Source organism: Rhamphochromis longiceps, linkage group LG1 (assembly GCF_057381845.1).
Source record: "Rhamphochromis longiceps isolate RC_006_pf linkage group LG1, R_longiceps_female_GT1.1, whole genome shotgun sequence".
Classification (NCBI taxonomy): Eukaryota; Metazoa; Chordata; class Actinopteri; order Cichliformes; family Cichlidae; genus Rhamphochromis; species Rhamphochromis longiceps.
In genome coordinates, this window is record NC_140557.1 from 38,898,072 (window position 1) to 38,914,518 (window position 16,447).

Sequence of the window (16,447 nt, forward strand, 5' to 3'; positions counted from 1 at the left end):
TTATTGTTAGATGAGAAAAAGTTGTTGTCTGGATCTATTTCATATTCCAAGTCATGTGTATTGTGATCCATATAGTTAAATGTTTTCAGTTCCAATTGATCATATTCTGCAACTGTCTGACTGATGCAGCTGATTCTTCCAGATGTATCTGAGTTCTTCCTTCCAGTGTGTGTCATAAGTGAGTGTGTGGTTGTCTGTTACCTTGTTTGCCGTCCAGATCGTGTTGCTCACTGATATTTTTCGAGATCCGCCATATTTTTAATGGTCAGAACTTTGGCTTCCTCTGGTGATCCGTTTAGCTTTGAAAACAATTGAAAACAATTGAAAACAATTGAAGGCTCGTGTGGTTGTTTTTTCCATTTGGTCCCCTTCACATTGCCTTGCCACCGCTACAGTAAGGTTCTCTCTTTTTTCCACTGTATTTTCCACCTTATCGGTGTGGAGTACTTTTTGAGCTTTGCATGACAATAATTTAACTCAGAAATATCCACTGTAGGAACACTTTTCATTGCTGGCATATTTCTTAACAAACTATAGTTTAGTTGGCCTGAGTAGGACGCTGTTCAACCCCTTCCCAAGAGGGCTCAGGCTGATGATCTGGCCCCTGAGAGGAAAAGGCTTCTGGTCTTAGGGCTGCCTGAGCCTGAGATATGAACTCTGGGGGAGTCTTGTGTACCAACCACAAGGGTTGCCTACTCCAACCACTGGAGACTGTTTGCCGCCAGGTGTGCGGTCCACCAGTTGGACCCCCACAAGGCTGCAGCAGTTCCTGCAGTCCTAGCTGGAGGTGGGTAAATCTGCAGTCTCATTGCAAGGTATAGTTGCAGCGATCAAGGCGGTTCGTATTGTTCGCTCATCACTGCATGGGACTGACTTCTCCCCAATCTCCCAGTTTCTATGAGGTGCCCAGGCCTGGACTTCCAGTTCCCCCATGGAACCTGTACCTGGTCATTAGCCTTTCAGCATCCTCCGTTTGGGCCACTCAAGGACGCTGAGCTGAAATGACTGTCCCTCAAAACGGCCTTTTTGGTGGCCGTAACATCTGCAAGCTCCATGCTCTATCAGTCCACAGGGATTGCTGCAAAACGGGTGAACACACAGTTAGTCTATTCACACAGGGAGAACCGGTCAACCGAGGATGCGATCGCCACAGTGCTGCACACATTACTGAAGCACTTGGAACACAGGAACACCTATGCACGGCTCCTCTTTGTAGACTACAGCTCGGCTTTTAATACCATCCGGCCATACAAACTCCGTCCCAAACTCCACCAACTGGGACTTAACTCCTCTCTGTGCAACTGGATTGTGGACTTCCTCACTAACCGTAGACAGAGTGTCAGAGTGGGTAAGAACACCTCTTCCACCCTTGTGGTCAACACCGGTGCCCCTCAGGGGTGTGTTCTGAGCCCTCTGCTATACACTCTCTTCACCCATGACTGTATTTCCTCCTGCGCGTCCAATCTCATTGTTAAGTTTGCAGATGACACTACAGTGCTCGGACTTATATCCAACAATGATGAGACAAACTATAGGACAGAGGTGCAACAACTAGAGTCATGGTGCCACGACAATAACTTGGTCTTAAACACCAAAAAGACCAAGGAGATCATTGTAGATTTCCGGAAGAGGGGTCATAACAACCATCTGCCTCTCTTCATTGGCAGTGAGGCGGTGGAGAGGGTGAGCAGTTTTAAATTCTTGGGGGTAACTGTGACCGAGGACCTGTCCTGGGGCAACCATATCACCTCAGTTGTACGGAAGGCCCAACAGCGCCTCTACTACCTGAGGAGACTGCGGAGCGCACACATTCCCAGATCTCTGATGTTGAACTTCTACAACTGTGCCATCAGCAGCGTTCTGACGTATGGATTTCTAGTGTGGTTCCCCAGCTGCACCAAGGCCGATCAGCAAGCACTCCAGCGGGTGGTGAAAGAAGCTGGCAGAATTATTGGAACAAGTCTGCCAGAGATCAGTAATATCTTCCCCACTCGCTGTCTGAGGAGGGTGCACAGTATCCTGCGGGACCAACATCACCCTGCGCGCCACCTTTTCCATCTGCTGCCCTCAGGGAGAAGGTACAGGTCTATACAGGCCAGAACATCCAGACTGGCCAACAGCCTGTATCCACAGGCTGTGAGGCTCCTGAACTCTCTGCCCCCCTCTCACGGACAATAACCATATCCAACTTCTTAATAGCAATGAACTGGTCTGCATTGGTGCATCATATCTTTATTCTCTTCCCCCTCCTGCCCCCCCCCCCTCTTTCTTAAATAGATAACTATCATATCTGATATCATATCTCACAGTACAATAATATTGAATGGGTTGCATTGTTGTATTTTGTCATGTTTCTCAGGTCTTTGTCTGAATTTCTACGAACATTATTGCTAAGGATTGTCTTATTGCATTGGAGTCACACTGGGTTAAATATGTACACTTGGGTTTTAAGGGGTATTTATTATTTTCTTCTTTTTTTTGGGTTGTATGGAAGCCCCAAACGCAATTTCATTGTTCTTGACAATGACAATAAATAAATAAATACTAAATACACACACACACACACACACACACACACACACACACACACACACACACACACACACACAGGTAGAAAAGAAACAGAGAGCAACAAAGAACGAGAGCAAATAGAAAACAACTTTAATCTAACATTAATGTTGTTTGATGATGATAAAAACAAAGAAATCACAAAGTATGTTTTGATAGCAGGCAGGAAAGCCATGATTCTTGGGCAGTATAACTCAGGAAACTGGTGCTATTTATTATTCATGTTAACCAGGATTGGTTTGAACGTTTTACTTTTGCATTCCAACTCCAGTAGCACCATCCCAGCTGACACTGAGCAAGAGGAGATCTTTATCCTATTGTCAGAACCATTTGCACCCACAACAATTAACTAACAACAGTGACACTGACCCGCAAGCTTCACAGCAGAGGTGTTATGTGCTTCAACACTGTTTTTGGTTTTTGTCAGGTCATCTTGACACACTCTTATCAAAATATTGCAAAGACTGCATGTGCCATTTTGTGCAAGATTTCATGCAAGTCATCTGTTGCACTACGAGTTTTTCCATCATAGTCAGAAATCGTATTGATCAACAAAGACACAGATTTTTTATATATGTATATATGTATACATACATATATACATACGTATACATATACATACACATTAGCACACTAGCATCTTGCACCCTGCTGTTATGTGCTGGATTGTCTAAAGGGCATCTTTACACAGCCTGCACCTGGGGTCATGCCTTTTATGGTAGATCTAAGCCACTTTCAATCTTGTGCTTAGAGCTTGCTTGTGGCTGTCTTCCTGGGGCCCGTTCTTCGTACGTCGCTTACTACATCCAAGATCAAATGACACATCCAAGATCAAATCATCGCGCTAACCGTGAGCTCGCTAATCCGGTTCCCCGAACACACCTGCTGTTGACGATTAGTACAGCTGGACGCAGTAATGTGACATCACTGGGTGTCGTAAAAGGGGCCACGCATCGATAGTAGAAACATTGATCGGCAACCCTCTGATTGGTCGGCGAAAATGTCGACGGAGCGCGCTCGGCTCGGTATTTTTCGGCAGCAGAGCAAGAACTCTTGAGTGAGGGATTTCAGGAGTTTCAGAGTTTAATCAGAACGCAAGGGAACACTGCAAAGGCTGCAAAAGCAAGGAGCGAGGGCTGGCAGGAAGTTGCTGACAAATTAAACTCGTAAGTAATTTAATAATAACAATAATAATGGAGTGGATTGATATAGCGCTTTTCAAGGCACCCAAAGCGCTTTACAATGCCACTATTCAGTCACTCTCACATTCACACACTGGTGGAGGCAGCTACAGTTGTAGCCACAGCTGCCCTGGGGCAGACTGACAGAAGCCAGGCTGCCATATCGCGCCATCAGCCCCTCTGGCCAACACCAGTAGGCGGTAGGGTAGATTTATTATATTACACTATATTATCCAATATTATATTACATTATATTATAATATGTTATATTTTATCCTCTTTCACATTAGAGCCACGACAGGACCCACTAGAACATGGGAACAGGTAAAAGTGAAATATAAGAATATCCTACAGAATGGTAATATTTATCACTTATATTGCTTTTAGTCTCTTGGAAAGAGACCCTGGAATAATCTGTTTGTTTATAACAGCAACCAAGAAAAGGGCAGAGGAAAAAAAGACAGGTGGTGGTCCTGCACCCCCTCGTCAACAAGTTGGTTAAGTGAATAATACCCTCACGGGAAAATCGATATCTCTCTATGAGCACACTGTCGCGCTGAGCTAAAGGATCCTGTCTATCCCGCAATATACGCTGAATTCTGAGGACTCTCCTTATCAATCTTGCACCTTCCGCAATGGGTGGCTCGCGTATACGGACAGGACATGGCTGCGACAGGCTTCCCAAATCCACCTTCGCTTTTATAGCCGTGGTCTCTCATCTTGATTACACGAAGTAATTTACAATTGCTACTCTGAAATATGAATTAAATCTGTAATAATCACATACATGTAATAGAATGTTAATAGTACATTTCCCTTTTTTAGGAAATGACCTGTGTGAAATCAATAAATGGATCAGGTGCTGCATTGTCTTTAGTTACATTGATGTTATTTATTTATGGTGAAACAGTGGTGGAATATCGCTGTTGCTTTCGTATGATGACGCGGACATACCTGCGTGGCCGCGATCTAATCCTGTTTACATAAAGTAAACCTGCTCCCGAGCAGGTTTATGCTTACGGCTCTGTTGCTATGACAGCAAGTCCCGGATGAGCTTCGGGGAACCGACTGATCCAGGATCACGCGAAATCGTCAACAATCTAATCCGGCTAACCTACTTAGCGAGGTACGAAGAACGGGCCCCTGATGTACTCATGGATGTTTGTTGTTTCATCCTGGACAGTGTTTCTGACACTCACTAGTCCTCTGCTTCCTTCCTTCCGCTCGTCATACATTTTCAAGTTGCTGAAAATTGAGGTGATTGTCCCAGTAGGTTATATGATCCACGACAGAGCGTAGGTGTTGATTATCCAGATCTCGTTTTTCCCATTCAGCTGACTCCTCGGGACTTGCCTCACTCTCTGCACGTATGTGGTGGTTGCGGCTTTCCTAGGGGCCTCTTCATGGTTCTGTTTGCCTGGGATTCCCAGGTACTAGCAGCTGCCCTTAGTGTCTGTGCTGTTGACTTCTGGTAGTGCTGTTCCCTCAATTTTGAAAACCTTCCCTCTCTTCATTACCATCCAACTATCCAGTGGCATTGGTATAGATCCTCATTTTGTGGACCAGAGAATTGATGTCTTATTCAAATGGCTTGAAGTTGACCTCTAGTGTTGTTCGCCATCTACCCATCAAATTCCTGTTCTTAGGGGGTTGTTGATCTTGTACAGTTTTAGGCATTCCCATATCTCACAGTTTGGTGAGTCTGTTCTTACAGTCTAAGGCATTTGCTCAGTATCCCAGTAGCTGGCATCTTGTCCCTTTGGTGTTTCTGCCTCTTCCCTTCTGGACCCCACTCATGTACTGAGCAATTTGCCTGTTTGTTTTAGCTGTTATGATGGCTCAAATGAGCTTCAAAGCTGTGGCTATTGGCCTGTAGTTGGGTGGGATCAGTCCCTTCCAGGAGGAGCAGGACTGTCTGGCCTTCAATTATTCATTCTGGATGAGTCTCATCCAGTAGCAACAAGTTGATTTGTGCTGCCAGATAGTCATGGAGTGCAGATACAGCTGGTTGCTGGCCAACTTTTTCATATCTCAGGTGGATATCCAAGGCTGCAAGTCTTTGCTTGGGACTTTCTAAGGTCTCGAGTGTGGGCAGCTTGCTGTACTTCACCTTAAAACTTTGAAAAGATTCACAAGGAGTAAATTAATGTTCATGTTTGTGCATCAAGAGCGGCACACGTCTTCAGAAAAAAGGGTGCAATTGATGCATTGTGTGATTTCCTTTGTTTGAGAAAAATCATGAAATCAGAGATCAACACCTGACAAAGTAACCAAGACATAATAACCTAAAAATGAAAGAAGCCTCAATTTTACATTATCTCATTCCAAGACAGGCAGTAAGGTGACTGCACTTTAACCAGGTTTTTGCTATGCTAAAATATAAATTCTCTTCTCAGACTTTAAATGAATTATTTTGTTTTGCCATTTGGCACCGGTAATTCAAAATAATTGAATTTAGTTTGTCTAAACAATATGGGATTCATTTTGCATGTAGGGCAGATAGTCTGACTGTCTGCAAAAGAAATTGAATTGTGTCAAGACGGTGAAAAAACCATCAGCGTAATAATAAAGAAGAGACAATCATTTCTGGGCTGGAAAATGGATTCCATTTGTGTCTGAGGCACATTTCATTGTAGATCACACAATGAGTGACACAGTTCATGGTACAGAATTCATCAATTAATTTGCATCCACCTCCATTCATCCACCCCTCCTATGCTCTCTCTCTCTCTTGCTTTTCTATTCTCTCTTTTGTCTATTGTATTCAAGGCATTTCTACTTTTTTCATGTTACCACTGAGTGGCACCTCTCCATTTTTAATCAACGACTTTAGGACTAAAGATAGTGCCTATTCTTCAGTCCAGTCAATGAGGTTTGGCTGTGTTATTGAATTATTCTATCAGCCGTCTGTCCCCACGATAAAGAATACATCCTATTGTTAAGAAATAGATTCCCATCTGGGAGAAGGAAAAAGGGAGTGTGGGAGAAGAATGGCTCTGTCATGTTCCCACCACCCTCATCTCTTGTGCTTGCCATGGATAACATCAGAGTCAGAGCCAGGAGGTTAAATCTGAGAGCTTTGTCAGGTGGAAATATGATGAACTGCATATATTACCAAGATTAAAATGAAATGAGTTGACATTAGACCAAAGCATGACTCAATTATCACAATGTGAAGCAACAACAGGAAAAGTGGAGCCATGGGCAAAGGTTCTGTTCACACGTGGCAACATTGTGGGTCCTAAGTTGACATCAAGTACATTGGTTCACACCTGATATTAGAATGCACCTCTGCATGCATCTCAAGTGATCAGATGCCACTTTATATGCAAATAAACGTGACTTTGAAGAAGAAATCTCTATGTGGTTGTTTTGCACCTCCTTGTAGCAGAGGTTCATGTTTTATTTACTTATTTCCAGACTTTTGGTAATAGGAATTGTAATTTGGGGTTTGCGAGTTTTAGTGGAGTGTAGACTGAAAATGCTTGTGATGCGTGCATATCCACGTAAAGCAAGGTAAAGTCATACATGAATCAATGAATCAGCTTAAAGTAACTGAAACCAAAAGCAATAATGTTTTGACAAATTTATACTCACTATAGCTGTGGTTCAGCTTGACGTGTATTCAACCTGACGCTGGCCCCAGGACTTTGGCCACATGTCGCCATTTGCAAGGATGTTCATAGCAAGTATAAACTGTCAGTTTATTCAATCCTTCAAAGTTAGATCACAATCATGCAAATGATCTGGTCTTAACTGAATCAACTAATAAAAATAATATAGGACAAAAGTTAAAACCGTTACGTCTCATTTGCCTACCAGGTCGGAGACGTTCAGGTTTATTAATAATAATAATAATAATAATAATAATAATAGTAATAATAATAAATGTTATTTATAAAGTGCCTTTCAAGACACCCAAGGACACTGTACAATAGGATGAAACACATAATAGAACAATGACACAATGAATAACAATAAAACAAAAGCACAAGATAAAATTAACAAACAGTGGGTTCAAAGTGAATATGCAGATGTGAACAGATGGGTTTTGAGTTGAGATTGAAACTTGGGGAGAGAACCAATGTTTCTTATATCTGGGGGTAGAGAGTCCCACAGCCTGGGAGCAGAGCAGCTAAAAGCTCTGCTTCCCATGGTGGTGAGGCGGAAGGAAGGTACAGCAAGCTGGATAGAAGAAGAAGAACGAAGTGAGCAGGCAGAAGAGGTAGTGCTTAACAGGTCAGAAAGGTAAGGAGGTGCAAGGTTATGAATGGCCTTGAAGGTGAGCAGAAGAAGTTTGTATATTATCCAAATATATGGATAATATACAATGGGGCGATCGTGGCTCAAGAGTTGGGAGTTCGCCTTGTAATCGGAAGGTTGCCGGTTCGAGCCCCGGCTTGGACAGTCTCGGTCGTTGTGTCCTTGGGCAAGACACTTCACCCGTTGCCTACTGGTGGTGGTCAGAGGGCCCGGTGGCGCCAGTGTCCGGCAGCCTCACCTCTGTCAGTGCGCCCCAGGGTGGCTGTGGCTACAATGTAGCTGCCATCACCAGTGTGTGAATGTGTGTGTGAATGGGTGGATGACTGGATATGTAAAGCGCTTTGGGGTCCTTAGGGACTAGTAAAGCGCTATATAAATGCAGGCCATTATCCAGCATTTCACAGGGAGCCAGTGAAGTTCCTGAAGAACAGGAGTGATGTGCTGGTAGGAGGGGTTCTGGTGATAACGCGAACAGCAGAGTGCTGATTAGAAGATCATTAGTTTACTTTAAGTAAAGCAGTTTCTGTACTGTGACATGAACAAAAACCAGATTGAAATCTCTTATAGATGTTATTATTAACCAGGTGTGAATGAAGTTAAACTGCAAATACTTTTTCGAGTATTTTAGAGATGAAGGGTAGATTAGAAATCGGACAGAGGTTGTTAAAGTTGTTAGGATCTAAAGAAGGTTTTTTTCAGTATGGGAGTGACTGAAGCAATCTTGAATAAGAAGGGAACGAAACCGGTGATGAGTGAAGAGTGAATGATAGCAGAGATGAGTGGGAGTAAGGAAGAGAAGCAGGATTTCACAAGCCCTGTAGGCATAGGGTCAAGTTGACATGTGGCAGACTTTGATTTACAAATAAACTCAGAAATATCAGATAAATCAAGAAGATGAAAAGTGGAAAACGGCTCAAAATAGAGAGAAGGTTCTGGAGAGGGAGCAGACACAACATCCAGTCCAGTCAGGTCACATGCAAGGCACTCTAGGGGACTAAAGGTATCAACGATAACTGGCAAGACATTTAAGTGCTGACGAAAAATGATCGTGAGACCACCCCCACGACCTGAGCAGCGAGGTTTAGAAAAGTAAACAAACCCCGGAGGAGTAGATTCATTGAGCTCAGAAAAGTCATCAGGTTGTTGCCAGGTTTCAGTTAAACAGAAAAAGTCAAACTTACAGTCAGATGTGAGGTCTTGGATGAGAGGTCCCTTATTTGTCAGTGAGCGGATGTTTAGAAGACCAAAGTTGAGTGGAGTATTTTCTTTTTCGCTAATCGCGGTGGACGCCCTGGTCAGGTGGGCTAGAGATCGGTGGTTGACAGCCCGATGAGGTTTCCTGCGAGGTTGGCGAGTAGCAGACCAAAACGAATTAATTTTGTCTGCTTTGTCTGGAGTTGAGGAAAATCCTGCGGGACCCACGATGGCTGTATCTCCGGCGAGGCTTGGAAGTGATGTCCAGGTGGTAGTGGAGCTCCGCCGGCGATGGGAGCGGCAGCTGACCGCGAAGGCACAGGAGCTCAGCGGCCGTATAGTGGAGCAGTCCAGCCGTAGGATGGTAGACAAGCGTCAGGAGAATCCAGAATAGTGCTGACCAGCTCCAAAACATCTTGGCCCACATCTTAGACAATGTGGAGGAAAAAGAGCAGAGCCTCAGATCAGATCTGTTAGCTGTTACTCTTTCAAGGATGTTTGATATAAAGGAAGGTTGGAGATTGGCCTATAATTAGCTAAGACTGCTGGGTCTAGAGATGCTTTTTGAGTAAAGGTTTAACTACAGCCAGCTTGAAGGCCTGTGGTACATAGCCGATTATTAGAGATAGGTTGATCATATTTAAGATCGAAGAATTAATTAATGGCAGGACTTCTTTGAGCAGTTTTGTATGAATGGGGTCTAAAAGACACGTTGATGGTTTGGAGGAAGTAATTATTGAAGTTAACTCAGAAAGATCAATTAGAGAAAAAGAGTCTAACTTAACATCAATGGTACTAAGAGTAGCTGTAGATAATATTACATCTGTGGGATGATTATTGGTAATTTTTTCTCTAATGATAAAAATTTTATTTGTGAAGAAGTTCATGAAGTCATTACTAGTTAACGTTAAAGGGATGGTTGGCTCAACAGAGCTCTGACTGTTTGTCAGCCTGGCTACAGAGCTGAAGAGAAACCTGGGGTTGTTCTTATTTTCTTCAATCAGTGACGAATAGTAAGATGTTCTGGCTTTGCGGAGGGCTTTCTTATAAAGCAACAAACTATTTCTCCAGGCTAAATGATGATCCTCTAAATTTGTGACACGCCATTTCCTCTCCAGCTTATGAGTCATCTGCTTTAGGCTACGTGTTTGAGAATTATACCACGGAGTCAGGTACTTCTGCTTTGAGACCTTAGTTTTCACAGGAGCTACAGTATCCAGAGTCGTACGTAGTGAGGAGGTTAAATTATTAACAAGATGATCAACTGCTGTTGGGGTAGTGTTTAGATAGCTGCTCTGCTCTATGTTGGTACAGGGCATTTCGAGATGATAAGAGTGGGTGGATTATATTCTTAAACTTAGTTACAGCACTTTCAGAAAGACATCTACTTTGATAAATTCTACTCTCCACTGCTGTGTAATCAATTATTGTAAATGTAAATGTTATCAGGAAATGATCAGACAGGAGAGGGTTTTCAGGAAACACTGTTAAATGTTCAGTTTCTATGCCATATGTTAAAACAAGATCTAGAGTGTGATTAAAGTGGTGGGTGGGTTCTTTTACAGTTTGAGAGAAACCAATTGAGTCTAATAACAGATTAAATGCCATGTTGAGGCTGTCATTTTTAGCATCTACATGGATGTTAAAATCACCCACAATAATTATTTTATCTGAACTGAGCACTAAATCAGATAAAAAGTCTGAGAAATCAGACAGAAACTCTGAGTAAGGCCCAGGTGGACGATAGATGATAACAAATACACACAAAAGGGGTGTTTTTTGTTTTGTTTTTTTATTTTTTGCTCATAAGCAGAGAGTGCTTGCTAGTGCTATCCTTAGACGTTAAACGTGATGAAACTATTCAGGAAAAAACGCCGCGTATATATTGTTTATCATGACTCTACGTGGCCTATCAACACAATTTAAAAACTGGTATACATCACCTTGTTGCTTTGTCATCCTAAAGTGGTCATGTGATTGGCTTACCACGACTACTATATTCTTCCTCATGTGATTATTTTGCCCCCTTAGCTCCAGGTGTTGTGCCAAAAAGTGATCGTCTGTTAGAAAGTGATTGCCGTCCGCGTGAGCGCACAGCTGCTGAAAGCTGTAGCGCCCAGATTACTTACAGCTACTTCTGTGTAACTGATATAAGATGCGGTAAGCTGAACACAGCTTCAACTGTCTGTTTGTTGAAAAATAGTAACGCGACCGCACCACTTTTTTTTTTTTTGTAACAGCGTTGTATCAATAGAAATAAATGGTAAATGGACTGATTCTTATATAGCGCTTTTCTACTCTACCGGAGTACTCAAAGCGCTCTATACAACATGCCTCATTCACCCATTCACACCCACTCATACAAGCACTTCCTTCTATACTTAAGTGCAATCTAAGCATTCACACACATTCACGCTCCGATGGACGCATTGGAGAGCAACTTGGGCTCTGTATCTTGCCCAAGGATGCTTGGCATGCAGACTGGGGAAGCCAAGGATCGAACCACCAACCTTAGTAACGCCGTTATTCCCATCACTGCCACCGGCAGATAGAAGAAGTGGCTGAAATCCTCCTAGTGGCACAAAGCTTGACTGAAATACAGGGGCACTAATCATGGCAGCACAGGAACAAGCTCTGAGGACAAGAGCCATAGAGGCTGGGGTCTGTCACACCAGGCAAGACCCCAGGTGCAGGCTGTGCAAAGATGCCCCTGAGACAATCCAGTGTTATGGTTGGCTGTGTGGCAGGCAGGCAGGAAAAAGGACCCAAAATGCAGGACTCTCAAACATGGAGGTAAAACTCAAAGCACAGCTTTATTGCTGGGAAAAACCTCTTAATAAATTAAACTGAACAAAAAACAAATTAAAACTCTGGACAGAGGAACTAAGGACTGAAACACTGGAAGAGGAAAAACTAAACAGGAGCATGAGACAAAACACACAGCATGTTGAGGGTACAAAACACACAGCATGTTGAGGGTACAACACGCCAGAGAGCACAGGAAAACACAGGGCTTATATACACAGGGGAGTAATCAGGGAATGGGCAACAGGAGGGAGACACAGCTGGGAGAGATTAGGGCTACCGAGACAGGGGCAGGTAAAGCTGGCTAGTCGTGTCCAAATTCATGGGCTGCATCCTCCTGAGGACCCGGCCTTCGCAGTCTACGTGGGCTGGGTTCTCAGAAGGTTGGGTAGGCCGGAAGTAAACGGCTGTGAATTTGGACGGTCTAGCCTTTTGATTAGCGTCACCATTGTCTCGGTGGAGTTTAATAAACTCGGCCGTCTGCTCCTTGCTATCTAAAATATAACAGGACACTGGCGTAAATTCTCGACCGTCTCACACTTCTGTTTAATCAGTTTTCTGTTTGATGTTTATTCAGCTGTGTGAAAACCAAGGAGGAACCCACCCGAGGTATTAATAAAGTTTTATTTTATCTAATCTAATAACTTTAAGCTCAGTCAAACCGATTTACTCACGAACAAACAAAACACTGAAAAAAGCCCAACAATAACATTTTTAGGTTGTCTAAGTGACTTATATATTACGTTTAACCCGAGTAGCAAAAGTCCGCCGTGATCTGAAAATGATGTGCCGGGAGTTGTGCCGCTCTCGGCAGCTCTAGTGACCCTCGAGCTCTCGGCTAGCTATTGAGCTGGTGGGTAACAGACGTCTCCGAAAACGTCGAAGCACTTTTGCACATATGCGATGTCTTGATAAACCGAGCAGATATTTTAAGTTTACACAGCTACATTCTCGCCTGAAAATATGTTAAAAGTTTATTTTGTGACCCAGAAAGAGTAATAAGAGTAATTTTAAAACTTACTAGCGGCCGCCAAACTGGAGTTTGGCTGGGCCGCGCTAAGAATTCTGGGATATGGTGGGCCACAAAGGACACACCCGACCCATTCTTCAAATTCGGGGAAAAGGAGGACGCATTTGTCGGCTGCATTCAGAGGAGTCTACGAATTGGGACAGCCTTCGGCGAGTCGCTGTGACGTAATCGGTCTACAAATGCATCCTCAGGAGGATGCAGCCCATGAATTTGGACACCCCCTCTGACATAGGACTGGGACTGTCAAAATAAAACAGGAAATAAGAAACAAATTACAAAAACACAAACTTGAAACTGAGAGGTAGATAGAAAGAATATACTGTAACATATAAAACAGAGACTTAACAGAGACAGTGACTTAAACTAAAGGCCAGAACACCAAATAATGTAAAGAGAACACAACCAAGAATAACCCTTAATACAAAATCAAACAAGCACAACTCAAAAACCCGAACAAATCATACTTTAGAAAAACACCAAAACAGAAACAGAAAATGCTGGGTCAAAATGACCCAGAACCGTGACATCCAGCATATAACAACAGGGTGCAGGGCTAGGCACTCAGGTATGTACCGGCTCACTCCTGGTGGCTGCTTGGTGGAGCCTGGCGCCTGTGGCTCAGTTGGGCCCCTTCCGGTGGGTGGGGGGCCTCTGGACCTGGGGCTCGATCCACTCTGGTGCGGCTGGCTGCCAGCAGAACCCACAGGCACGTCACTACAGTCCCCTGTGACTTCTGCACGGCTGCTGGGTGGCCCCACGTTTGGGGCTCTCCTCAGTTCTTTCCAGGAGGGTGGAAATCTGAAAGCTTTTTTCATTTTGAATATTTTATATTAAAACTAAATTCAGCCAGATGTTGGCAGTTCTGGGTCGTCTGTTCTCACCTTGGAGAGTTTTTCCTTTTGGAACAGGTACAGTCAACTTTTGGCTTATTTTCCTTTAAAGCAGCTCATCTTCCTCTAAGTCAGGGGTCGGCAACCTGCGGCTCCGGAGCCGCATACGGCTCTTCAGCCTCCTTGTAGCAGCTCCCTCTGGACTTTACAAAAAAAAAAACATAAATGAAAGGTATTTCGAAACTCATTTTTATTCATACATGATTATTAGTTTACCTTTTTTTGCCTAGTTATCTTGGAGTTTGAGTTGATACTATCTAATTTTAAAAAAGCAATTTTTAATTTATAATTTTTCAACAAAAATATACGTCACATCAACGTCAACAGACCCCGCCTTTACCTGCTGGGGGATTTTAGAGTATGCTAACCCTGCAAAAGGCTAACCATGAAAAAATCCCAAAAAAGAAAAGTTTTGGAAGAAAATAAAGAGTTTAATTCAGCGTGGACATATTTATTTGCATTCACCGCCAACGACGCTGGCTTACCTGTGTGCTTAATATGTGCCGAGAGAATATCGAACAACAAAAAATGTAATGTTGAAAGACATTTTCAAAACAAGCACTTAGCATTCGCTGAAAAGTACCCATCCGAAGATGAGCGAAAAAGAGCAATTTCGGAACTGCTGTGAAAAGCTGAAGAGAGCAAACTATGTTTCAAGAAGTGGATCAGCTCTCCACAGCCAACTAGCTAGTTGTGTGGCAGCTCTGGAGATTGTAAAGAGGGGGAAGCCGTTCACAGACGGAGAATATTTGAAAGAATTGTTCATAAAAACATCAGAGCATCTATTCTCCGACTTTAAAAACAAGGGGGAAATTGTTCAGAAAATTAGAGAAATGCCTCTCTCCGCAAAGACCGTCAGAGACAGGACCATTAAAATGGCAGAAAACATCAGGCGTAAGCAAATTGATAACATCAATTCAGCTCAAGCATTTTCAATTGCCTGCGATGAGTCAAGTAATGTAAACGATGTTGAGCAGACAGCACTGTTATGCAGATATGTCAACTGTGATGGGCCTCAGGAAGAACTGATTGAACTCATACTGCTAAAGGACCAAACACGAGGGCAGGACATTTGTGAGGCTGCTGTGAGTTGTCTAGAAGCGAAAGGAATAAACACCACTCACCTGGTGTCAGTGTCTACTGATGGGGCACCCAGTATGAGAGGAGCACAGAAGGGCTTTGTGAATTTGTTTCAAAAGTTACTGGATCGAGAGCTGATGGCGTTTCACTGCATCCTCCACCAAGAAGCACTGTGCGCACAAACATTCCCCCCCGAATGTGTCGAAGTGATGAACGTTGTTAGTGATAGTGAACAAAATAATTGCGAACGGGTTAAGCCACCGACAGTTTTGTTCGTTGTTAGAAGAAGTCGACAACGCATATGCAGATCTCCTGCTGCACAACAAAGTCCGGTGGCTGTCCAGGGGAGAGGTGCTGAAACGCTTCGCTACCTGTCTGGAGCATGTGAAAACGTTCTTGGAAAGCAAAGGCCTCCGCTATCCTGAACTGGAAGACCTTGATTGGCTGGGTAAATTTTACTTCATGGTGGATATGACAAGTCACTTGAACACGCTGAATACAAATCTACAAGGAAAGGGAAGCACGACCCTGCAGATGCTGGAGAATGTTTTGGCATTTGAGCGCAAGATGACAGTGTTCGCAAGAGATGCACAAAAATGTACGCTCTCTCACTTCTCCTCCCTAAGAGAGTTCAAAGAAGCGAACAATGAAATAAATTATGAATATTTCCACCGGGCCATCATTCCAATGCAAGCTGCATTTGGAGAAAGATTCAGTGATTTCAGAAAGGAGAAACATACTCTCTCTTTCCCTGTCACAACGCTGGACATCGACCCATCTCTGCTGAACACAGTTGCATTCACCGGAGTATGTAAGTCTGATCTAGAAATTGAACTGGCCGACATAGCGAATAAAGATTTGTGGGTAAATAAGTTCAAAACACTGACGGCGGATCTTGAAGAAGTCGCCCGTCAGAAGGCTACGCTCGCTAAAGAGCGCAAATGGAGTGATATGGAAAAACTCCCCCACCCCGACAAACTTGTTTTTGAAACATGGAGTGCCATTCCTGACATGTATATTAATGTGAAAAAGTATGCATTTGGAGTCCTGTCCATCTTTGGCTCAACATACTTATGTGAGCAAGTTTTCTCAAGCATGAATTTTATAAAGTCCAAACACCGCTCCCGCCTCAAAGATGAGAGCCTACAGTCCTGTATGAAGATCAAAGTCACATCTTACAGCCCCGACATAGGGAAGATCTGCAGCGAACTTCAGACACAGAAGTCACATTAAAATGGTAAGGTCAATAGCATTTTACAAGCTATTATTTTTCAGAAAAAAAAATATTTTAGACTCTGAGCTGATGTAGATTTTTTGTATGTTCAGGTGTTTCAGTTGATTGCTGGCTGAGCAAAAAACTGGAAGAGGACGAGAGAACACTGACATGGACTTGTCAAAGAATCTCCTTATTTTTCTTTTTCCTTTAAAAGCTGCTA

The 16,447-nt window shown here is 43.3% G+C and overlaps 1 protein-coding gene across 1 annotated transcript; it reads left to right on the forward strand.

The window, feature by feature from the left end:
- Nucleotides 1-9,435: 9,435 nt before the first annotated feature.
- On the forward strand, nt 9,436-16,244 carry LOC146679176 (general transcription factor II-I repeat domain-containing protein 2A). The gene is made up of 2 exons (XM_085406839.1): nt 9,436-9,562; nt 15,295-16,244. The coding sequence occupies exons 1-2, from the start codon at nt 9,436-9,438 to the stop codon at nt 16,242-16,244; spliced, it is 1,077 nt and encodes a 358-aa protein (XP_085262965.1).
- Nucleotides 16,245-16,447: the final 203 nt, after the last annotated feature.

Excerpts from the sequence above, each read along its gene's own strand:
- LOC146679176 (XM_085406839.1), top strand. The coding sequence starts at position 9,436 with ATGGCTGTATCTCCGGCGAGGCTTGGAAGTGATGTCCAGGTGGTAGTG. Across the intron at positions 9,563-15,294 it reads TATAGTGGAGCAGTCCAGCC|AAGAAGTCGACAACGCATAT; the intron begins GTAGGATGGTAG and ends GTTCGTTGTTAG.